Source organism: Theropithecus gelada, chromosome 7b (assembly GCF_003255815.1).
Source record: "Theropithecus gelada isolate Dixy chromosome 7b, Tgel_1.0, whole genome shotgun sequence".
Classification (NCBI taxonomy): Eukaryota; Metazoa; Chordata; class Mammalia; order Primates; family Cercopithecidae; genus Theropithecus; species Theropithecus gelada.
The window spans coordinates 51888022-51912433 of record NC_037675.1 but is presented as its reverse complement, the minus strand read 5'-3'; the positions used below and the strand labels follow the sequence as shown (position 1 = coordinate 51912433).

Sequence of the window (24412 nt, the reverse complement as noted above, 5' to 3'; positions counted from 1 at the left end):
TGAACTCCAGGGCTCAAGCAGTCCTCCCACTTCATCCTCACAAACTGCTGGGATTATAGCCATGAGTCACCATGTCCAGTTGAGAAACTAGTACATTTTAAAAAACAGTTACTAGTTTATGTTTTTTGGACACATAATATGTATAATTTTATGATACCAAAAACTGAAAGGGGTGAGGATGGACATGTAAAGGAGAAGAATTTTTGTATGTTATTAAAATTAAACTAATATACATTCAAATTAGAGTGTTACAACTTTAGAATGTTAAATATAATCTCCATGGTAACCATAAAAAAAGCTAGAAGGGAAATGATAAGGGAATTAAAACATTACACTATAAAAATCAACTGAACCCAACAGAGGGTAATGTGCAGTAATGCAGGAAATGAGAGACAAAAAAGCTGTAAGACACACAGAAAACAAACAGCAAAACAAACAAAAGAAGTCACACCTTATTAGTAATTACTTTAAATGTAAACAAATATAAACCCTCCAATCAAAAGATAGAGATTGGCATAATGAATTTAAAAACATGATCCAACTATATGCTGTCTATAAGAGCTTTGCTTTAGATGCAAAGACACAAGCAGATTGAAAGTGGTAGGGTGGAAAAAGATATTCCATGTAAATATAAACCAAAAGAGAATAGAGGTGGTAATACTAATATCAGAAAAGATAGCCTTTAAAAAATCAAAAAAGTTAACAAAAAACAAGAACTGGTTTTTTTTTAGAGACAGTATCTTGTTATGTTGTCCAGGCTGGAGTATAGTGGCTAGTCACAGGCAAAATCATAGCACATTACAGCCTCAAACTCCTGGGCTCAAGCAATCCTCCTGCCTCAGACTCTGGAATAGCTGGGACTACAGGCGCATACCACCATACCTGGCTAGGAAGTCATATACTAATAAAATTTTTAATACAGCATTTGAATATATAGCAATAACAAAAATCTATGTACCTAGGAACACTGTATCAAAATATGTGAAGCAAAGTTGACAGAATTAAAAGAAGAAATGGTTCTATACTAATAGTTGGAGACTTCAATATCCTATTCTCAACAATGGATAAAACAAACAAACAAAAAGGAAATAAAGACGTGCAAAGAAATAGAGAACTTGAACCACACAATATGCCAACTAGACCTAACAGACAAATACAGACACTCTAGCCAACAACAATAGAATACACATTTTTCTCATGTGTACCTGGAACATTCTCCAGATAGACTATAAGGGAGGCCACATATTAAATCTCAATACATTTTTAAAAGATAGATATAATACTAGATATTTTCTTCAATCACAATGAGATGAAGTTGGAAATTAGCAACAGAATGAAAATTGGAAAATTCACAAATTTGTGACAATTAAACAACACACTCTTAACAAAGGATCAAAGAAAAAAATCACAAGAGAAATCATAATATTAATTGCAAATCAAAACTACAATGAGATATCACATCACATCCATTAGAATGACAACTATTTTTTTAAAAAACAGAACATAACAAGTGTTGGCGAAGATATGAAAAAAATTAAACATGTGTGCACTGTTGATAAGAACACAAAATAGTACAGCCTCTGTGGAAAACAGTATGGCAGTTCCTCAAAATATTAAAAATAGAATTACCATAATAAGATCCAGCAATTCCACTTCTGGGTATATACCCAAAACTATTGACAGCAGGGTCCCAAAGGGATACTTGTACACCATGTTCATGGAAGCATTATTCACAATAGCTAAAATGTGAAAGCAACCCAGTGTCTGTCAACAGATGAATGGATTAAGAAATGTGGTATATACTTACAATGGAATGCTATTCAGCCTTAAAAAAGAAGGAAGTTGTGATATATTCTATAATATGGATGAAACTTGAGGACATTTTGCTATATGAAATAAGCCAGTCACAAAATGAAAACTGTATCATTCCACTAAGGTGAGTTACACAGAGTAGTCAAAATCATAGTTAAAGGAAGTAGAATGGTGGCTGCTAGTAGCCATGAGAAGGAGGGATGAGGAGTTACTGTTTAATGGGCACAGAGTTTCAGTTTTGCAAGATGAAGAGTTCGGGAAATAGACAGTGGCGATAGCTACACAACAATATTTTATTTGTGTACTAGTATCACGGAATTGTACATTTAAAAATGGTTATGATGGTAAAATTTATGTTATATGTACTTTACCACAAATTTTAAAACCTGATAAAAAATGAAGTGTAAAATTTTTAAACCAGATAATATAAAAGACTATTTTACAACTTTGAGGTAAGAGAAGATATTTTTAAAAATATAAAAAGTACAAGCCATAAAGGAAAATATTGTTTAAATGGACTACACTTAAACACATAATATCTATTTGTTAAAATACACTGTAGAGATCAAAGTCATGCACAAAATGGTAAAAGATATCTATAAGACAATCAGCAAAGGACTTACATGAAAAATATGTATACAACTCCTACAAAGCAAGAAGAAAAGATAACCTAATTTTAAAATGGGCAAAGGGCAAACAGACACTGAGGAGGGAATATGAATGGACAATAAATATATGCTCACGCCTCACTGGTAATCAGTAAAATGCAGACTGAAACTACAATGAGATATCATTTCAGATCTATCAATACCAACTATGGGTAAGGATGTGGAGTAAACAAAATATCTTGTGGAAAATTGCACACTCCAGATTCTCTTTATTTTAGGCACTTCAAATGTAAAACTAAATAGTGTATTTTTTAGGGATATATATTTATTTATAGCTAAACTGTAAAAATTATCAAGCGAATTAGAAACTTCAAATTAATGAAAGTGTTTACTTTTGGAGAGGGATAAGAACAGGTTGTGCTGGCCGGGTGCAGTGGCTCACACCTGTAATCCCAGCACTTTTTGGGGCTGAGGTGGGTGGATTACCTGAGGTCAGGAGTTTGAGACCAGCCTGACCAACCTGGGAAAACCCCATCTCTACTAAAAATACAAAAATTAGCCGGGCATGGTGGTGGGCACCTGTAATCCCAGCTACTTGGGAGGCTGAGGCAGGAGAATTGCTTGAACCTGGGAGGCAGAGATTGCAGTGAGCTGACATTGCACCATTGCACTCCAGCCTGGGCGACAGAGCGAGACTCTGTCTCAAAACCAAAACAAAACAGGTTGTCCTTAAGGAGAGGCATACAAGGTGTGACAAAATATTGATAATGTTCCATTTCTTTGGCTGGGGGTCACAGGTGCTCATTCTTTTTAAAAAACTGAACACATATGTTTTATATGTTCTTTTGTATACATATGTTTCATAAGAATTTTTATGTAAAAGAGGAAGACCCTCTAAATCTAAAATCTTTTTTTTATTACTGGAAGTACCACACGGTGGATTATTTCCCTGGTGATCATAGGTTCTGCCTACAGTGTAGTCACTGATTGTAAAGATAATAAAGGCTGCAGAGTCTGAAATGGAACAAAGGTGTAACCCATGAGTCATCAAGACAAGGTAAGCAGATGTTAAGTATAAAAAATATATATCTATAGGAAAAGTAAATTTAAAAGATGCAGGGAAGGCAATTTAAGTTAAAAAATGTAGGGAAGGAAAATGTACAGTACATGTCTTATATACAGTACACATCACACAGTACATGTATGACCCAGTAGAAAATTTTTTTTTTTTTTTGAGATGAAGTCTCGTTCTGTCACCCAGGCTGGAGTACAGCAGTGCAATCTCAGTTCACTGCAACCTCTGCCTCCCGGGTTCAAGTGATCCTCCTGCCTCAGCCTCCCTAGTAGCTGGGATTACAGGTGTGCACCACCATGCCCAGCTATTTTGGGGTGGTTTTGTTTGATTGATTGATTGATTGATTGATTGATTTTGAGACGGAGTCTCACTCTGTGACCCAGGCCGGAGTGCAGTAGTGCAGTCTCGGCTCACTGCAACCTCCGTCTCCTGGGTTCACGCCATTCTCCTGCCTCAGCCTCTTGAGTAGCTGGGACTACAGGCACCCGCCACCACACCCAGCCGATTCTTTAATATTTTTAGTAAAGACAGAGTTTTACCGTGTTAGCCAGGCTGGTCTCAAACTCCTGACCTCAGGTGATCCATCCACCTCGGCCTCCCAAGGTACTGGGATTATAGGCATGAGCCACTGTGTCCAGCCAAGACCCAGTAGAAATTTTATATTGTTTTAAGAGAATTAGGTATATAGAAGATGAGGTAGGTAACAAGGGACAAACAGTCTCATTTCAAGAAAAATAGAATGTAGCCAACTGGAAAAGAAAGAATATCATGAGGTAACTATAGCACACTCAAGATTGTTTTAAATCTTTCCTCAAAACCAGAAACCTAAAAATTAATTTTCCACAAACGCCTTTTCAACAACTGGGCATTTCCTACACTTACTATGAAGCCAAGATAGTGATTTTTAAAGGCAGTCAAAGCTGCACTTTAGTGCAAATACTATTTTTCTTCTTCTTCTTCTTTTTTTTTTTTGAGACAGAATCTCGCTCTGTCGCCCGTGCAGTGACGCGATCTTGGCTTACTGCAACCTCTGCCTCCAGGGTTCAGGTGATTCTCCTGCCTCAGCCTCCCAAGTAGCTGGGATTACAAGTGTATGCCACCACGCCTGGCTAATTTTTTGTATTTTTAGTAGAGATGGGGTTTCACCAGGATGGTCTCCATCTCCTGACCTCCTGATCTGCCCGCCTCAGTCTCCCAAAGTGCTGGGATTACAGGCGTGAGCCACCGCGCCCCGCCTAGCGCAAATACTATTTTTCTAAAGCAATTTCGCACTATCTGTTTCTGTCACATTGTAGAAAACTCAAATTCCCAGGTGGTATCCCAAGTTTTTAAGCAACTTTGACAAAAACAAACAAACAAAGTATGCATTTCTGTTTTGTTTCTGGTAGTACTTAAGCTCTAACCCAGCAGTGAAAGACTGCTTTCTGGGCTACTGTTTCTGACACTTACCTGTCCCCTTTATTTTCCACACTAGCACATTCTTTGCCTACTTCTCTAGTCCAAGTGATCACATTTATAGAGCATCGATTTCTTATATCAGCTTAATCCTAGATAAGCTTGTTGTGGTACCTTTTGGCATACTAGTCCTTGCCCTCATCACATGGACTGTAGAAGCAAACAACCCTGAATTTGAATACTAGATTTATAACCTAGAAACTATGGTACCTCTGGCAAGTCACTTACGCTCTCTGAATCTCAGATACCTTATACATTCAAATGATTCATAATAATACTAATGCCTATTTTGGAAGAATTGACTTGCATATGCTTAAATTTATTCAAACATCTTAAGGGTAGATTTAGGTACAGGTGGTAGGATGCTCAGTTCTACTCAGACTTGCTTCCCAGTTTTATCTCTGAGTATGGTCTTCAAACATCACCCTCAATTCTAGTAGTCAGCAGAGATGCTTTTCTGCTGTCTAGCTTTCATGGTCCCTGTAAGACCTACAGGTCTCTAGCTACTAAGATAAAAACACCTGTTATATGGTCCTTAGGTTCCTTATCTAAATTTTAGCTCTCAGGCTGATTTTGCAAATATCTTTCTTGCCCTTTTCTTGGAAATCACCGTATTTTCCCATTCTGGATTGTCTACCTTGATGCCTTTTTCTTTCTAACTTGTCTGAAAAATACTTACTTAGCTAGATAAGGCCAATTCGCTGTGTTTTGTTTGTTTGTTTGTTTGTTTGTTTTTGAGACGGAGTCTCGTTGTCGCCCAGGCTGGAGTGTAGTGGCACGATCTCGGCTTACTGCAAGCTCTGCCTCCCGGGATCACGCCATTCTCCTGCCTCAGCCTCCCGAGTAGCTGGGACTACAGGCGCCTGCCACCACGCCTGGCTGATTTTTTGTATTTTTTTTTTTTTTTTTTTAGTAGAGATGGGGTTTCACCGTGTTAGCCAGGATGGTCTTGATCTCCTGACCTTGTGATCCACCCGCCTTGGCCTCCCAAAGTGCTGGGATTACAAGCGTGAGCCACCATACCCAGCCGACTGGCTTATTTTTTAAGCTCTCATAAGATTTTTCTCATGAGAGACCTCTGTCTACTACGAGGATCTGTTTTCTGTATTATCTTCACACCCCACCCCATTCTCTCCATAAAAACATTCCACAATATCATGTTATAGAAAATAAATTAGGAAAAAACCCCAGGTTCTAATTTCAGTCCTTTTACTTACCAAATATGTGACTTTCACCAAATCATTTGACTCACCTCTGAGTTAGTTTTATTATCTGCAAAATAGTGATATGCCCTAAGACACATAATTACTTAAGAGGTTGAAGATCAAATGCAATAATGCAGATGAATATGCACTGAAACTGTAGTTCTATAATATAATACAGAAGGTATTAACCATTCAACAAAGAGATAGAATAGAAGATAAGGGAATCTGAATTCAAACTGAAGAGCAGGAATCCTGGGTCAATCATCTACTAGCTATACCTTTTAACATGTAAAATGAGGATTACAGCATCTATTTCATATGACATTAGCTTAATGATGTTGGCTACTATTGCTGTTACTAAATGCCTACTATGTGTTAGTCATTCTACTAGATACTGGTAATAAAATGGAATTAAGACTGACAGGGCTAACATCTTTGCCAAAACCTCTATCTCCTACTCCATCTACTACATTTTCTAAGTCATTTATGTCATATATTCTTTACAGCAAAGAAAAATCTGAGTAGTAAAGCATTTCCACAGAACATCAAGGTAAGAGTCCAGAATTCCACTATTTCTTTTCTATAATAATTTCCAGTGAACACTATAGTGATTCTAGTATTTCTTTTCTTAATCCATCCCTTCAGTTGAAACTTTCCTGATGATTTCTGGGTAAACTATCTGGGATGTTTCTATCAAATGTAAATAATCCAAGGTAGTATTTCTCAAAATAACACCTAAAGACCATCTGCTTCCCAATCACCTAAAATGCTAATTAAAAGGCAGATTCCTAGGCCCTCTTTCAGATCTGTTGATTCCAAAGCTCTGGCTAGAAGATGGGAGAGTCTGCATTTCTAATAAGTCTCTGTGTGATTTTTATGAAAACCCGATGTGAGAACCATGTTCCCAAGAGGAAAAAACTTCCACTACATAAGAAGTTTATAAGACCGGGCGTGGTGGCTCACGCCTGTAATCCCAGCACTTTGGGAGGCCGAGGCGGGCGGATCACGAGGTCAGGAGATCGAGACCATCCTGGCTAACATGGTGAAACCCCTTCTCTACTAAAAATACAAAAACATTAGCCGGGCGTGGTGGTGGGCACCTGTAGTCCCAGCTACTCCGGAGGCTGAGGCAGGAGAATGGTGTGAACCCAGGAGGTGGAGCTTGCAGTGAGCTGAGATGGCATCACTGCACTCCAGCCTGGGCGACAGAGCGAGACTCCGTCTCAGAAAAAAAAAAAAAAGAAAAGTTTATAACCAAAGGAAATTCTGCGCAATAATGATCCAAAACTTCATGAAGGAGAAAAATTTTAATCCTCAGAATACATTTTCACACGCCTCTGTTAATAGGGTGGAGACAACAACTCATGGAGATTGAGAACAAAAGTGACTTGAATATATGCACCCTAACTCTGTGTGTTCAATAAATTCCTACTCTAGAGGCCAAGAGAACGGGTGGAAATGGGGATACACTGCAAATGTTTACTTAAATTTCAGAAGAAGCAAATAAAACGTATCGCAATAGTCAGATCTGTTAAAACTGAAGTTTCATGATCTCAGAAAATGGAACCACTTTCTCTTAAACTCAGCCAAGTCATGACAGACCTCTCCGCTCCAACTCTCCATGCCTACCACAAACCTTGGATAATCTCCCAAATGTAAACCTTGCCTACCGGATCCTGTGACCATTAGAACAATCAGAGGCAAGGAGATACACGGTCTTTTCATTAAAGTAAACTGAAATAACTAACTAAAATTTACATTTGTTCCTCTTGGTCAAATAAACAGTTATAGAAGAGCTCTCACTGAGATGTGGAAGAGAATCAAGCAGCTCTGAACTTTTCAAATAATAACAACTGTTATTTCCAAATAACAATTTCCAAATAACAAGCTGATGAACAAAATATTTCTTTACCCACCAAGCCACAGTAGCCTGAGACACTCTCCGGTTCAGATAATAAAATAAATGCCTTAGAGAGCTTTCGTTCCTAAGATGCTGGTGAGTTTAGCACTGTGACTGCAAGAAATCGGGAACCTACGACAAAAAGACGCCCAGCCTGCCCACACTAACCGTCCAGAACTAGGTCTGGAGCAGCAAAGCGGGCGGGGCCGCGATTTCTCCCGCATCGCTGCGCCCGTTCTTCTCCGCCTGCGTGAGCACCGCCCACCCACTCGCGGTGTGAACATACTGGGTCTTGCCTCTCCTTTCCCCTCCCCTCGGCCTGGTGCTGAATCATGAGCCCAATGTCTCCAAAAGGTAAAATCAAAGAACAAAGCCACCCTTGGGGCTGGTCTGAATGGGGTACCGCGTCGGGGTGGGGCAGAAGGCTGGAAACCACAACTTTGCTCCCCTTCTTCCCCAATTTCCCCACCTACCCCCCAAATTAAGAGGAGTACTGCAGTGCTCAGGAATTCTCAAGAGGGTGGCCCTTCTCCCCGTTGCTCGGGTCTGCTACGGTCCGTCGGGAACCCCGCGCGCTCCGCCTCATTGTTCCAGCGCGCCGCCCGCCGCCGGGAGCCCGCGCCCTGCAGGGCCAGCGAGTTGGCGGCTCCCGGGGAGGGGGTTGGGGCTTGGCCTGCTCTAGATCCCCGACCCATCGCCCCTCTGGGGCCGAGTAACAACAGCCCCCTGCCCACCCCCATAGCCTTCCTCCCAACTGATCGCTAAGGCGGAACCACAAGTCCCCGGAGGCGCCGGTGGGTGCTGTCCAAATGCTGGGAGGAGGCGGCAGGGGGGTGGGGAAGAAGGAGCTGGAGGCCCGGCCTGCGCGAAGCTGCAGCCCTCGCCCCGACAGCGCGATTCGGTGACGCGGGTACCGCTCGGCCATGGTTCCTCCGCCCAAACAGGGAGCAGCTCGGCTACGGCCCGTCTCCCAGCCGTGGACGCAGGCACCGAGCAGTCCTTGGCCCTCCCTGTCTCCAGAAGCAGAAAGCGGAGGGCCAGACCCCGTGCTGGCTGCAGAAGTTCTCATTTGCTACTCACCCCAACTGTTTCTGTCCCTGCGGTTCTTGGCCATGGTGGTCCAGGACCTGGTGGCGGTGAGGCGCTGTCACTGCGCTCGCTGCCTTCTCCGGGGCCGCAGGTTGCTGGCGGTGGGAGGCTCCGTGCCCGCGCTGGGCGCAGTTCGCTCAGACTCTGAGGATGTTGCTGTGGCGCTGGTGGGAAGGAGTGGGGAGGAAAAGGGAGGAGAAAGCAGATGAACCAAGCTCAGCATCACAAGCCCGAGTTCACACAAATACCAGCGTCACACCCTCCCTACCTCAGCCCACCCCCAGAGCGTGAAGACAGTGATAGACCATGTACTGCAACATTTTCAACGGAAAACGCACACAAATAAACAGCACCCCCCTCGCACCCACTCTCAAAGAATTTAACAGCATTATCAGAAATACACAAACCGATATACTGCATGATTCTGGATGTTCAAATACCTGTTTCAAGCACGGTTATACATTAGCACAAACAAGCTGGCAACATTCGTATAGCCAAAGTAGCTAAAATAATGTGCATTTATCTACCAGGCACCCATTTTTTTTTTCCATTTTAAAAGCAAGGTCATGTTAGTAAAGAGGGTATCATGCATTTTTGTATATGTATACTGAGTAGTTTGTCTTAAAATTAGAATAGCAAAATTTATATCAAGAAGATCAAGATAAATGAAAGCTGTAGATTCACTGTAATCTGTAACTCAATATCCACTGGGTAAAATTTCCCACTAGATTTGCAAAGATAAGGTCCAGACTGATAGTCCAATAGCAATTATTTGAGCTGAAATCATACTACACAGTCTGGGTGGGCCCTGGCAGCCATAAAGGTTGCAGACAATTTTGAAGGGAAAAGAAAAAAAATAAAAAATATTTTCAATCCTTCCCTTTTCACTGCTTTCTTTCTCTCTGCTACAAACTTAGTTGTTTTCAGTAACCTGGAAACACTCTCCCTTTATACTACCTCAACCGTAAGATACCATCATCCCGTCCCTTACAGTTTCCTCCTGCCATTTGGGTGTTACCCACACTCTCTACTGATCGGTTCTTAGGAGATCACTGCCAGCCTCGTAATTACCAGATCCACGATCTCTGCTAATTCCTAATCGTAAGCAACTCCTCACGCTACACTCTCTCAATGTAATTTACTTTGATGGCTTCAGACAGGACCTCCATGCGGATGATTCCCAAATCTATACTTCTAGTCTTCTGCCCTCTAGAAGAGAGGACATCATACCAGAGGTGTGTTTATAACTGCCTAAGGTTATCCTCACATTGTTTTCCTCTGGACATTTCAACATCAACATATGTGAAAATAAACTCCCCCATCACTGCCAAATCTTATGCATTATATTTCAGTTACTGGTTCTAGTGACCGCAGAGCTGTGAACACCGTAATCGAGTTTACACCATGGTTTTAAAGAGGTCTGTGCTCAACAGAGTTGAAACAACAATAATGAAACAACATGGGAAGACATTATCTCATCCCTGTACCTATAAACCAAGTTCATAGAACAAAAAAGAAGTGTGAGTGTGGTCTGCTTTTCTTCTTACATTCCTTTACTATCATTCTCAGCTTATATTCCAGCCTGAAAATCCCTTTCATATGAATCCCATTTTTAAGAGTACAATAGATTACACACACAAAAAGGAAAAATTTATACAATGCAACACCTATGCCTAATTGAGAAAGAAATTAATTTTTTAAGAAACTGTTGCCTTTATAATTAGTAAGTAATCTGCAGGTGAATACTTCGAGACTGTGTGAATCACAAAAAAAAAAAAAAAAAAAAAAAAAAAAGCTTAAATAAATAGCTCTCTGTATAAGACTTTTTGTACTGTTGGCCAATAACTTTTCATCCATTGATTTTAGCATTCATTGATCCTTGCCTGAATCAATTTCATATTAGTGATTTTTAAATGGAGACTTTAAAATAATTGTATTTTGTTTGTTTGTTTGTTTGTTTTCCAGACAGAGTCTCCCTCTGTCACCCAGGCTGGAGTGCAGTGGCGTGACCTCAGCTCACTATAACCTCCGCCTCCCAGGTTCAAGCGACTCTCATGCCTCAGCCTCTCAAGTAGCTGGGATTACTGGCTGTTGCCAGCACGCCTGGCTGTTGTATGTAGAGACGGAGTTTCTCCACATTGCCCAGGCTGGTCTCAAACTCATGAGCTCAAGCGATCTGCCCACCTCAGCCTCTCGATGTCATGTCTTTTAAATTAAGCAGCTGGCATTCCCTCTCCAACCTTTCTCTATTGAGTCCCACTATAAATTAGTGGAAACTTTTTTTTAAAATTGTGTTATGCATCACCATTCTTTTTAATGCCTAAATTGCCCTAAATTTGGCCGAGGGTCAGCTCGTGTGTCCTTTTAACATTGTCCCTTTTTGTCTTTGAGCAGTTCCCTGTATTCTGGTACAAGAAAATGTTTCAGGAGTCCTTTGTATTTTCCCTTAGAACTAAATAGCCATTTCTCCAAGATGCTCTGACTCCCAAAGGTGTTTAGAAACCAAGACGTGGGTGCTAGTTGTGCTCATTGCTGGCTGAAGTATCACTGTTTCTAGACCATTTCAGTGGACATTGCTAGAACACATTTTTTAAATCATAAGTTTAATCTACTCTGAAGAAATACCTTCAATACTATGAAAATATAAACATATGTGGTTATTTATTACAGTACTTTTTGTTATTGTAAAATGCTGGAAACAACCTAAATGCCCATCTATGGATGAGTGGTTGAATACATTATAATACATATATGCAATAAAATGTTACATAGGTGTGAAAAAGAATATAGAAGATCTTTATAAGCTAATACAGAGTGATTTCCAGAATACAATGTTAAATGAGAAGGAAAAAGTGCAAATAGTACACCAGTCCTGGAAAGAGAAAAGGATATGAAACAAAGTATCCATTCATCTGTGAAAAATAACTACAGCAAGAATAAACCAGAAACCAATGAGATTGGTCACCTGTGGGAGATGGGTGGGAATAGGGTAGAAATAATGGAAGAATGGTAAGAGGTTAGTAGGGACTAGGGGGACTGATATTTCTCTAAGTGTAATGCTTTTATATAACTCTGAGTCTTAGAACAGTAATGTTTCACTTTCTCCAGAATAAGTTTAAAAATGCTTACTATGATGACTATAATCAAAAAGATAATAACAAGTGTTGGTGAGGATGTGGAGAAATTGGCACCCTCATAAACTGCTGATGGTGCAGCCACTTTGGGAAAAAGTCTGGCAGTTCCTCAAAAAGTTAAACATAGAATTACCATATACATTAGCACTCCCAGATATATACTCTAAAGAAATTACAATATATGTTCACAGAAAAACTTGTACAGGAATATCCATAACAGCATTATTCATAATAGCCAAAAGGTGGAAACAATCCCAGTGCCAAATAACTAGTGAATGAATAAACAAAAAGTAGTATGTCCATATACTAGAACATTATTTGGTCATAAAAAGTTACTGAGTACCAATATATGCTACAACATGGATGGACCTTGAAAACATTATAGTAAATGAAAGTAGCCAGCCACAAAGACCACATATTATATGATTCCATTTACATGAAATTTATAGAATAGGTAAATCTAAAGAGGCAGAAAGTACATTAATTGTTTCTTAGGGATGGAGGAAAGGAGTGGGAGGTTGGGGAGAAATTGGAGAGTGACTGCTAATGAGTATGAGGTTTCTTTGGGGGCAATGAAAATGTTTTAGAATTCATCATGAAATCAACTTTGCACAACTCTTTGGGTATACTAAAAGCCACTGGATTAGGCTGAGTGCAGTGGCTCATGCCTGTAATCCCAGCACGTTGGGAAGCTGAGGTGGGAAGATCACTTGAGGCCAGGAGTTCGAGACCAGCCTGTATAACATAGAAAGACCCCATCTCTATTTAAAAAAAAAAAAAATAGAAAAACTAGCCAGGTGCACTGATGTGCACCTGTAGTCCCAGCTACTCAAGAGGCTGAGGTGGGAGGATCCCTCGAGCCTAGGAGTTCAAGGATTCAGGCCACTGCACTTTAGCCTAGATGACAGAGCAAGACTCTGTCTCAAAAAATGAAACAAAACAAAAAACTCCACTGAATTGTAAAATCTAAGCTGGTGAATTGTATGGTATGTGAATTATGTCTCAATACAAATGTTTTTTAAAAGTCAAAGGTCAAGTTCATTTTAAATCAGAATAAAAGAAGAAAAGGTATTACTCCATTTGAACTTTAGTACTTTAAATCCTCTCTCTTCTTGACTCTTCTGGGATGTTACTCCACAAACTATTCTCTTCCCCCTGTATCCTCAATTCTTTTTTCTTCCATTGGTTCTTTCACCATGCTCATTTTCCTCCATCATAAGTAAAGGGGTCCCTCAATCAGAAGTTTCTCAATAGTTGATGGTTCAATTTGCTCCTTCCCTCTATAAATAGCAATCTTAGAAAAATATTTATGTCAATTAGAATACTTTTGGTGGTAACTCAAAATGGCTTAACCAAAAAATGACATTTACATTCACACAACAATTTGTTTAAAGATAGATTGGTTCTATGGTGGTCAATTCATCAGCTCAGTGGTATCATGGACTATACTAGTTAGGATATAGCTTTGGCTGCTATAAAAATTACAATGGCTAAAATAAGACGAATATTTATTTTGGTCTTATGAAAATAACCTGAGCTTAAGTCATCCAGGGATAATACTGTGGCTTTAAAATATGAAGGAACTGGCCGGCCATGGTGGCTCACACCTGTAATCCCAGCACTTTGGGAGGCCAAGGTGGGCAGATTGCCTGAGCTCAGGAGTTCGAGACCAGCCTGGGCAACACGGTGAAACCCTGTCTCTACTAAAAAATACAAAAAAAATTAGCCGGGCTGGGCGGCGTGCACCTGTAGTCCCAGCTATTCAGGAGACTGAGGCAGGAGAATTGCTTGAACCCAGGAGGTGGAGGTTACAGTGAGCCGAGATCACACCACTGCACTTCAGCCTGAGCGAGACTCCATCTCAAACAAAACAAAACAACAACAACAACAACAACAAAATGAAGGAACGGAAGTTCTTCATGCCTTCTTCCATCTTTCACTCGGGGCTTCCATCATATGTTCCATGATGGCTACTCTAGCGTGGGCATTCACATTTTCATTCTAGCCATACAGAAGGGTAAAAGGGAAGAAGTGAATATATCCATTCTCTCTAAGAGTACAATCCAGAAGGTGCACATATCATCTCCACTCAAATACCATTGACTTACCATGTCCCACCTCATTGATAAATATTATCAATGAAAAATTTGTTGCATACCATGTATGCAACAAAAATTTTGGGGTCTAATACTAAACAAAGAAGGGAAATACACATTGGAAAATAACCAGAAGACTTTGCCAAAAAGACAAAGGTGCACTCTACCATCTTCAGTGTGTTGATGTTACGAAAAAAATCCAGGATTATATAGAAAAATGTTCTCCCAAGCTGGGAGCGAACCAAGAGACCGAAGAATGACTCAGATAAGTCCAGCCCGGCGAGTGGATGAGTTTGTGAGACTTATACAGGACACTTCTGGGCAGCAGCAGGACAGCTCTAGAGATCCATGCCACCTCCCATCTCTAAACTGCTTTTAAACAATTTTTCTGTAACTTCTTTGCCTACTGCGTTTGAGCAATGAGACTGTTTTCCTTGGTAAGACACCTGCTCCTCCAGTGGGCATCATGGTCTTGGCTCACTGCCCAGCCTTCCCCGTTCAAGCAGTGGACGTACACTCTAAGTAACCTGGTGGGGATACATCACACTACAATCCACCCCATTCCCCAGCTCTCATATTCTTCCCACCAATCTTGCATGAAAGTTCTTGAGTGGAGTATGAGGGGAAGAACTATACAGACCTATAATGTATAGCCATGGCTTGTGTGTACAAGCCACATCTACAGTATACAAAACATCATAAAAAGCAGAAACTAACTACAATTATGATGCCTGTTAGCAAAATGTAACTTCAATGAGTAGGTAAGGTGTGTAACCAATTTGAGAATGAGTCAAAGAAGCCTAATTAGGTTATATAATGGATTTGAGTTGACAAATGATTTAAAACATTTGTGACACTGTTCTCTTCATCAGGCATATAGGCACAATAGGTAGTGTCTGTAAGGGTACATATTGGTTCTTGTGGCTTAAAAAAAACTTTTAAAAAATTTCAATAGTTTTTGGGGACCAGATGGTTTTTTTGTTACATGAATAAGTTCTTTAGTGGTGATGTCTGAGATTCTGCTGCACCTGTCACTGGAGCAGAGTACACTGTACCAAACATGCAGCCTTTCATTGCTCACCCTTCCGACCATTTGCTCCGAGTCCCCAAAGGCCATTATATCATTCTTATGCCTTTGCATCCTCATTGCTTAACTCTCACTTTTAAGGGAGAACATAACAATATTTGGTTTTCCATTGCTGAGTTACTTCACTTGGAATAATGGCCTCCAACTCCATCCAAGTTGCTGCAAAGGCCATTATTTTGTTCTGTTTTATGGCCAAGTAATATTCCATGGTGTATATATACCACATTTCCTTTATCCACTCATTGATTGATGGGCATTTAGCTTGGTTCCATATCTTTGTAACTGTGAATTGTGCTGCTATAAACATGCGTGTGCATTTGTCTTTTTCATATAATGACTTATTTTCCTTTGGGTAAACACCCAGTAGTGGGATTGCTGGGTCAAATGGTAGTTCTACTTTTAGTTCTTTAAGGGGTATTCATACTGTTTTCCATAGTGGTTGTACTAGTTTACATTCCCACCAGCAGCGTGAAACAGCTCCCTTTTTACCACATCCAAGCCAACATCTATCTTTTTTTAAATTTTAAATTATGACCATTCTTGCAGGAATGAGGTTGTATCTCACTGTGGTTTTGATTTGTGTTTCCCTTATAGTGATTTTGAGCATTTTTTCATATGTTTGTTGGCTGTCTGTATATATTTTTTCAAGAATTGTCTAATTGTCTATTCAGTGACTACAGGCACACGCCACCATGCCCAGCTAATTTTCTGTATTTTTAGTAGAGACAGGGTTTCGCCATGTTGGCCAGGCTGGTCTTGAACTCCTGACCTCCAGTAATCTACCCGCCTCAGCCTCTCAAAGTGCTGAGATTATAGGCATGAGCCACCATGCCTGGTCCCAATTATTTATTTTTGTTTTCGTTGCATTTGCTTTCAGATTCTTAGTCATGAATTCTTTGCCTAAGCCAATGTCTAGAAGAATTTTTCTGATGTTATCTTCTACAATCTTTATGGTTTCAGTTCTTAGATTTACATCTTTGATCCATCTTGAGTCGATTTTGATATAAGGTGAGAGATGAGGATCCAGTTTCATTCTTCTACATGTGGCTTGCCAGTTATCCCAGCACCATTTATTGAATAGGGTATCCTTTCCCCACTTTATGTTTTTGTTTGCTTTGTCGAAGACCAGTTAGTTATAAGTATTTGGCTTTATTTCTGGGTTCTCTATTCTGTTCCATTGGTCTACATGCCTATTTTTATAGCAGTACCATGTTGTTTTGGTAACTATAGCCTCACAGTAAAATTTGAAGTCAGGTACTATGATGCTTCCAGATACGTTCTTTTTCTTAGTACTGCTTTGGCTATATGGGCTCTTTTTTGATTCCATATGAATTTTAGGATATTTTTCTAGTTCTTTGAAGAATGATGATGGTATTTTGATGAGAATTGCATTGAATGTGTAGATTGCTTTTGGAAGTATGGTCATGTTCACAATATTGATCCTACCTATTCATGAGCATGGGATGTGTTTCCATTTGTTTGTGTCATCTATGATTTCTTTCAGCAGTGTTTTGTAGTTTTTCTTGTAGAGATCTTTCACTTCCTTGGTTAAGTATGTTCATAAGTATTTTATTTAATTAATTTTTTTGCAGCTGCTGTAAAAGTGATTGAGTACTTGATTTGATTCTCACTTTCGTCATTATTGGTGTAGAGCAGCGCTACTGATTTGTGTACATTGATTTTGTATCCTGAAACTTTACTGAATTCATTTATCAGGTCTAGGAGATTTTTGGATGAGTCTTTAGGGTTTTCTAGGTACATGGTCATATTAACGGCGAACAGCAACAGTTTGACTTCCTCTTTTCCAATTTGAATACTCTTTATTTTTCTTTTGTCTGACTGCTCTGGCTAGGATTTCCAGTACTATGTTGAGTAGAAGTGGCGAAAGTGGGTATTCTTGTCTTGTTCCAGTTCTCTGGGGGAATGCTTTCAACTTTTCCTTGTTCGATATTATGTTGTCTGTTGATGTGTCATAGATGGCTTTTATTACTTTGAGGTATGTCCCATCTATGACAATTTTTTTAGGGTTTTTATCATAAAAGAATGCTGGATTTTATCAAGTGCTTTTCCTGTGCCTACTGAGATGATCATATGATTTTTGTTTATGTGTCATATTACATTTATTGATTTGCATATGTTAAACCATCCCTGAATCCCTGGTATGAAATCCACTTCATCATGATATATTATCTTTTTGATAAGCTGATTTGGAGAGCTAGTATTTTGTTATGATTTTTTGCATCTTTGATGATAATGCAGACCATTATCCTCAGGGATAATGGTCTGTAGTTTTCTTTTTTTGTTATGGCCTTTCCTGGTTTTGGTATTGGGGTAACACTGCCTGCATAGAATGATTTGGGGAGGATTCCATCTTTCTCTATCTTTTGAAATAGTTTCAATAGAACTGGTACCAATTCTTCTTTGAATGTCTGATACAATTCGGCTATGAATCCATCTGGTCCTGAAAGGAGTTTTTGGCAATTTTAAAATCACTGATTCAATCTCACAGCTTGTTATTGGTCTGTTCAGTTTCTATTTCTTCCTGATTTAATCAGGAGGGTTGTACATTTCCAGGAATTTATCCATCTCCTTTAGACTTTCTAGTTTGTGTACATAAAGGTGTTCATAGTAGCCTTGAATGATCTTTCGTATTTCTGTAGTATTGGTTGTAATATCTTCTGTTTTGTTTCTAATTGAGCTTATTGGATCTTTTTTCTTCTTTTCTTAGTTAATCTCACTAATGGTCTGTCAATTTTATCTTTTCAAATAAATAGCTTTTTGTTTCATCTGTCTTTTGTATTTTTTTGTTTCAATTTCATTTAGTTTCTGCTGTGATCTTTGTTAATCTTTTTTCCGCTGGGTTTGGGTTTGCTTCTTGTTTCTCTAGTTCTTGAGGTATGATGTTAGGTTGTCTATTTGTGCTCTTTCAGACTTTTTGATGTAAGCATTTAATGCTATGACTTTCCTCTTAGCACCATTTTTGCTGTATCCCAGAGGTTTTGATAAGTTGTGTCACTGTCGTTCAGTTCAAAGAATTTTTAAATTTCCATCTTGATTTCATTGTTAACCCAAAGATCATTCAAGAGCAGATTATTTAATTTCTATGTATTTGTATAATTTTGAGGGTTCCTTTTGGAGTTATTTTCCAGTTTTATTTCACTGTAGTCTGAGAAGGTACTTGATATGATTTTTATTTTCTTAAATTTATTGAGACTTGTTTTGTGGCCTAATGGCACATATCTTTGAGTCTCCATTGCATTGGCAATCAGGCCTCCATGCAGAGACAATCCTTAGTGAGCCTGGGCTGCCTTATTGGTGCTGTTGAACCAGTCACTCCAGTTCTGTCAGGCAAAAGGCAGAATATCCCAAGGCATACTATTACCACTTAACAGGGGGAGGTATCCACATACCCCACAATAGGACTGGTTGCTGGCTGCTGTTGTAGTCACAGCCTAGTTCAGAAGACATTACCAGCTGCCATGGGTAGCAGAAACAAGGCAAACACAGGTCTTCAACAGAGACCCTCAAGGGTATAGCCACTCCTTGTAACATTATTACTGCTATATTTTCTCCCATTGGCCCTATTAGTGAGGCTGCCACAGGCTTCAGTTCGGGCTTACAGTACCACACATGGCTTCCCTCTCTAAGAGTGGGCATAGTAGCCAATTGGTAAGCTTCCAGCCTTGCCTATGCACTCTGCACTATGACCACTCCAGCAGGTATCAGTGCTGCTGATGTTGATATCATAAGGCTCTCAGACCTCCCTCTAAGAGTACATACAGCTGGGATCACCTATCCTCCGGCAGTCTTCACTCACCCTCCAGCATCATAAAACCAGTCCAGTATAGGGGCACTTTCCAGCTCAACTTCAGGTCCATGTAGCCATCGCCAGTTGGCAGATCCACTGGTGTTCTTAGAAGCACAGCATGGCTTCTGCTTCAGAAGCATGACTCAGTGTCTCAGAGGTAACGCTGAGAGTTTGCGGGGCATATTTTACAGGCCCATTCATAGGGAGTGATGCCAAGTGTGTTAGTGGGTAACTCATTTAAAATTTGTATGGCTTCAGGGAGATTCTTAGTCCAGAAACTTAGCCATTCTGGGACAGTGCATGTAATTGGGTTTTTAACAGGCCATTTTTTTTTTCTGAGTCCTGCCTCTGTTGGGATATATGGTAGTGGAACCTCCTGTCTATGTTTTGCTCTGATGCCCAGTGTTGGATATTGTGGCCCACGAATGGGAGCCCTGATCATTATATATTCTTCATAGCATGCCATATATGACACTAAGAGCAGTGAGACACTTAACGGTCTCCAGCTGGGTGGCATGTTTTATTGGGAAGGCCTGTAGTAGCCCCACTGTTGTGTCCACAGAGGTTAAGGTATGCCTTTCCCCACCATTCCAGGGCAGAGGACCAATAAAATTGACTTGTCAGTCCTATGGAGGTTGTATGGCTTTAGGTATGTGACTTACTGCAGAAGGAACCCTTCTAGGTCTCAGCTGTGAGTAGGTCTCACAGTTCTGAACAGCTGCTAGAATATTTACAAAGAGGATGGAGATGCCTGCTGCCTTTGCTGTGGCCCACCCTGTGGCTGCTCTTATGATGTACCTATACAGTTATATGGTGTCAGTATCCATTTGTGCCATGACCACTGACCATTGGTGTTAGGTGCCTTTGCTAGACTCATCAATGTACCAGGCCCTAGGGGGTATTGGTGGGGTCCCCTTATATACAATGATTGGCCCAGTAGGTGGTTCTATTGCCATCTTGGCTCCCTCCACTTGTTCAAAGTGGATGGGTCCAGGCACCTCCTGTAGAAGCTGACTTAAAGGATTAGTAGACAGGACACCCCTTTGTTGTAGACAGGCATGCCATTTCTGCAGGGTGTGTAATTGTGCCACCCCAGAGGTGGGCTTGGTTAGAAAGCCTTCCACCCACCTTTTATGGGGTAGGCAGTTTTTATTGTGTGGTCTTCTTTCTGGTGGTGATGGCCTCTGCTTGTTGCAATGCTCTATACACGGTTAATAGCTGTTGCTCTAGGACTGTATAGTAGGATTCTGCCCCCTTTCATAATTGAGACCAGGCCGGGTGGTGGCTCACGCCTGTAATCCCAGCATTTTGGGAGGCCGAGGCAGGCGGATCACAAGGTCAGGAGATGGAGACCACATCCTGTCTAACACAGTGAAGCCCTGTCTCTACTAAAAATACAAAAAAAAATTAGCTGGATGTGGCAGCGTGAGCCTGTAGTCCCAGCTTCTGGGGAGGCTGAGGCAGGAGAATGGCGTGAACCTGGGAGGTGGAGCTTGCATTGAGCCGAGAGTGTGCCACTGCACTCCAGCCTGGGTGACAGAGCAAGACTCCGTCTCAAAACAAACCAACAAACAAAGAAACATAATTGAGACCAAAACCCTACAGTTACCATTCCCATTGGCTGCTTTTGCCACAAACCCTAAGTCATCCTTGTGGCATCTCTAGTGACTTCTAATACAAAAGGATCCTGTGGCAGTGGGACCTCTAGTGCTTGGGCTTGTTTCACCAATATTTTTGCTTTGTCAAATGGCTCTTGCTCTATGTGTGTCCAGTCCCATTTTTTACCCTTCTTTATTAGGGTATATAATGAGCTGAGGGTTTGTGCCAAATGAGGAATGAATATCCTCCAGTAGCCCAGTAAACCTAGGAAAACCTACAGTTGCTTTACTGTCTGGGGAACAAGCTGCTGTACTATCTTATCAATGACAGCTCCAGGTATGTTTCACATCTTAGTTGACCAGGTAACTCCCAGGAATTTGATGGCTATCCTGGGCCTCTGTATCTTTTTGGGGTTGGCTTCCCATCCCCTGTCCTTTAGGCCATCCGAGGTGGTTTGTAGGGTAGTCTCCAGATCTGCAAGAGACTCTGAGGTTAGCATGATATCATTAATACAGTGAAACACAGACTGAGGCAGGCAAAGTGAGTCTATATAGGTACTATGCAACTATACTGTGACAGATGGTGAGGTTGTGCAGGTATCTTTTTGGTAGTACCTGGAAAGTCCATTATTGGCCCTCCCAAGTGAAGGCAAACTGGTCTTGTAAATCTTCTGCTAAAAGAATACTGGAAAAGGCATAATGCAAGTTAATCATAGCATGGACACTTCCCAGCTTAAGGACTACTTGCTGTAGCAGTTGAGCAATATTGGGTATAGCAGCAGATACAAGCGGCACCACCTCATTTAGCTCATGGTAGTCTACCATCATTCTCCAGATGCCATTTGGCTTTTTCAGAGGCCACACAGGGCTGTTATAGGGGTTCTGGCCTATCCGTACCTTATATAACTTCTGGATTGTTTGGGTGATCTCAGAATATTCTCCTGGTAGGCAGTATTATTTCATCTTCATTGCCCGCCTGGGCTAAGGCAAGTGTACAGGGACCCATCTGGCCCATCCCCTTTTTGTTCCTTGATTTCTTTTCAGACTCCGTCCTTATTTTTATTCAACTCACAGAGGTCCACCAATGCTTCTCCCACATAACAGATTTTATTTCCCATTAGTGGGTACAGAAGTACAACCAACGCCCTCTATATAACATTTTTTTTTCAACTGGAAATCCCTCAGACATTCACTGAGTAACTAAAATCATTTTAAGATTTTAAATTACACAAGAGTTCACCTATAAGCATTTATCTCATTCACATTTATTCAATTCATTCGTTTTTAGCAGTTTATCTGGATGACTCATGAGAACTCAGATATTAGACAAACCTCACCACTATTGTAACTTATTTTCCTGTTAACCATTTTTATAGCCTGTAAATATAAGATGTTCACCTACGTAAAAACCTTAAAGTTCCCCCCTCCCCCCTCCTCCTGTGTCCATGTGTTCTCTTTGTTCAACCCCCACTTATAAGTGAGAAACACCGGGGCCTGTCGGGGAGGGATAGCATTAGGCGAAATACCTAATGTAGATGACGGGTTAATGGGTACAGCAAACCACTATGGCACGTGTATACCTATGTAACAAACCTGCATGTTCTGCACATGTACCCCGGAACTTAAAGTATAATAATTAAAAAAAAAAAACACCTTAAACACATGGGCATTTTGCTGATAATTTAGAAGATTTTGCTACTTTCACTGAACCAACTATATTAAATTTGTCAAAAAAACCCACACAACGATCATTCTGGTTTTGGCTGGGTTTACAGTCTTATAACTTTCATGTCAAATTCTGACATCTTAAAATATCTAGCAGAGGCAAACATAAAACTTACCTAATCAGTAAACCCAGACAAAAAAGTATGCTGACAATTCTGAAGACATTTCTATTTTATTTTACGAATAATTTTAAATCCAGCTTGTTTATTAAAGATTACTAAATTTACAAAACCTTAAAAGGTACTTGACTTTACCTTAATGTATGAGTATTCATTTACTTATAAGCCAAGTTGGTAGCATGTCAGACATAACATATAACACATGTACATACATATAAACATATTTAAACATGTATGTTCTCACACATTCATACATGCACACATATGCACACACACGCACACACCCAATACCTTTTACTTCAGAACTTTAGCCATGAGACAGTATTATAAACTCATCAGCCTATAAAAGATAACTGGATCCAAATTATTTTTGACAAAATTAGGACCCCTTCACATGGCTAAATTTTACTTGCCCTAACAGGTAATCCAATGAAGGCTGTGGACAAAAATTTTTGGTAAAGTAGTTTTCATAGCAGTCTGGTTTTTAAAAAGAACTTATTTTACCTCCTTTTTTTCTTCAGTTTCAAATGAGTTTCCAACATTTACATTTTAGTTAGATTTGTCTGAACTGTGTAAGAAAAACAAAATCCCCAAGTGGCTTTGAATTAGCAGTACCATAAACAGTGAGTTTTATTTCAACACCAGGAGTTTAATAACAACAGATTCAAAGCAGGCAGAAAAGAAAAGAGAAATAGAGAGCTTCAGAAGATCTGATTAACTGTAATTGAAGGTGAAACATTTGAGCTCTGGATTTTTCTTGCTGTAATTTGGCCATCAGTTTAAAAAGGTCCACAAGGATGAGTCATAATATGTAACCAGCTGGAGTCCTAGAAAACCTGGCATGCCTTTGAACTTTCCCATGTTTTTGGAAACAAAAGCCACAGGAGTTCCAACCCTTCCTCCCTTTTATCTACCTTCTCCACCAAATCCCCAACCAGGGCTGACATGGATACTCGCATGTCCTTTTCTAACTGTAGCTCCTCCCTTAACTTTTGTATCTATTTTTCCTGCTTTAACAATTTCTCAGTAGCCAGTCTAACCACAGCAACAGCACATTTGCTATCCTTATTGTACTTTAACATCTTAGGTCCTTGCACTACATGTTTATTCCCCACTGGAATTTTCTAAGCATCCCTGTACTCAAGCAATAGCCCACAAAGGTCGAGCAGTTGGACAATTTCACCCCACATGGATGCTGTCGACCACCCTGGGATTCCCACTGCAGACACCCCTTCCTAAATCTTCCTTTGGTCTTTTAGATCCTGTTTGTGATACCAACTGTTACAAGAAAAGCCCAGGATTGTATAGAAAAATGGTCTCCCAAACTGGGAGGGAGCTGAGAGACCAAAAAGTGACTCAGACAGTGCCGATTGGCAAGTAGATGAATTTATTAGGACTTACATACAGGGTGCGCCTGAGCAGCAGCAGGACAGCTCTAGAGATCTGTGCTACTTTCCATCTCCAAACTGCCTTTAATTTTCTGGCTCTTTGCCTACTGTGTTTGAGCAATGAGACTGTTTTTCTTGGCAGGTTCTGAGATACTTTCCATGATGTTTAGGTTCTCAGAAACACCTGTTCCTTGGCTGGGCCTCATGGCCTTGGCTCAGAGTCCAGCCTTCCAAGTTCAAGCAGTGGACACACACCCTTCAGTAATCTGATGAGGGACCTGTCACATTATAGTTGGCTGCCTGTTTTTTGAGA

General features: G+C 40.3%; 1 protein-coding gene across 2 annotated transcripts in view; it reads right to left on the bottom strand.

Moving 5' to 3' along the window:
- ATL1 (atlastin GTPase 1) overlaps window positions 1-24412 on the bottom strand; it is a 99673-nt gene that overhangs the window by 63765 nt on the left and 11496 nt on the right. The window contains exons 1-2 of one of the 2 annotated variants that reach the window (XM_025390994.1): window positions 10167-10773; window positions 9136-9308 (exon numbers count right to left, since the gene is read on the bottom strand). In XM_025390994.1, the coding sequence (XP_025246779.1) occupies window positions 9136-9169 (34 nt within the window). In that variant the 5' untranslated portion in view covers window positions 9170-9308; window positions 10167-10773. Of the gene's footprint in view, window positions 1-9135; window positions 9309-10166; window positions 10774-24412 lie in introns of those variants that run through there. The other variant, XM_025390995.1, reaches the window with a different exon arrangement.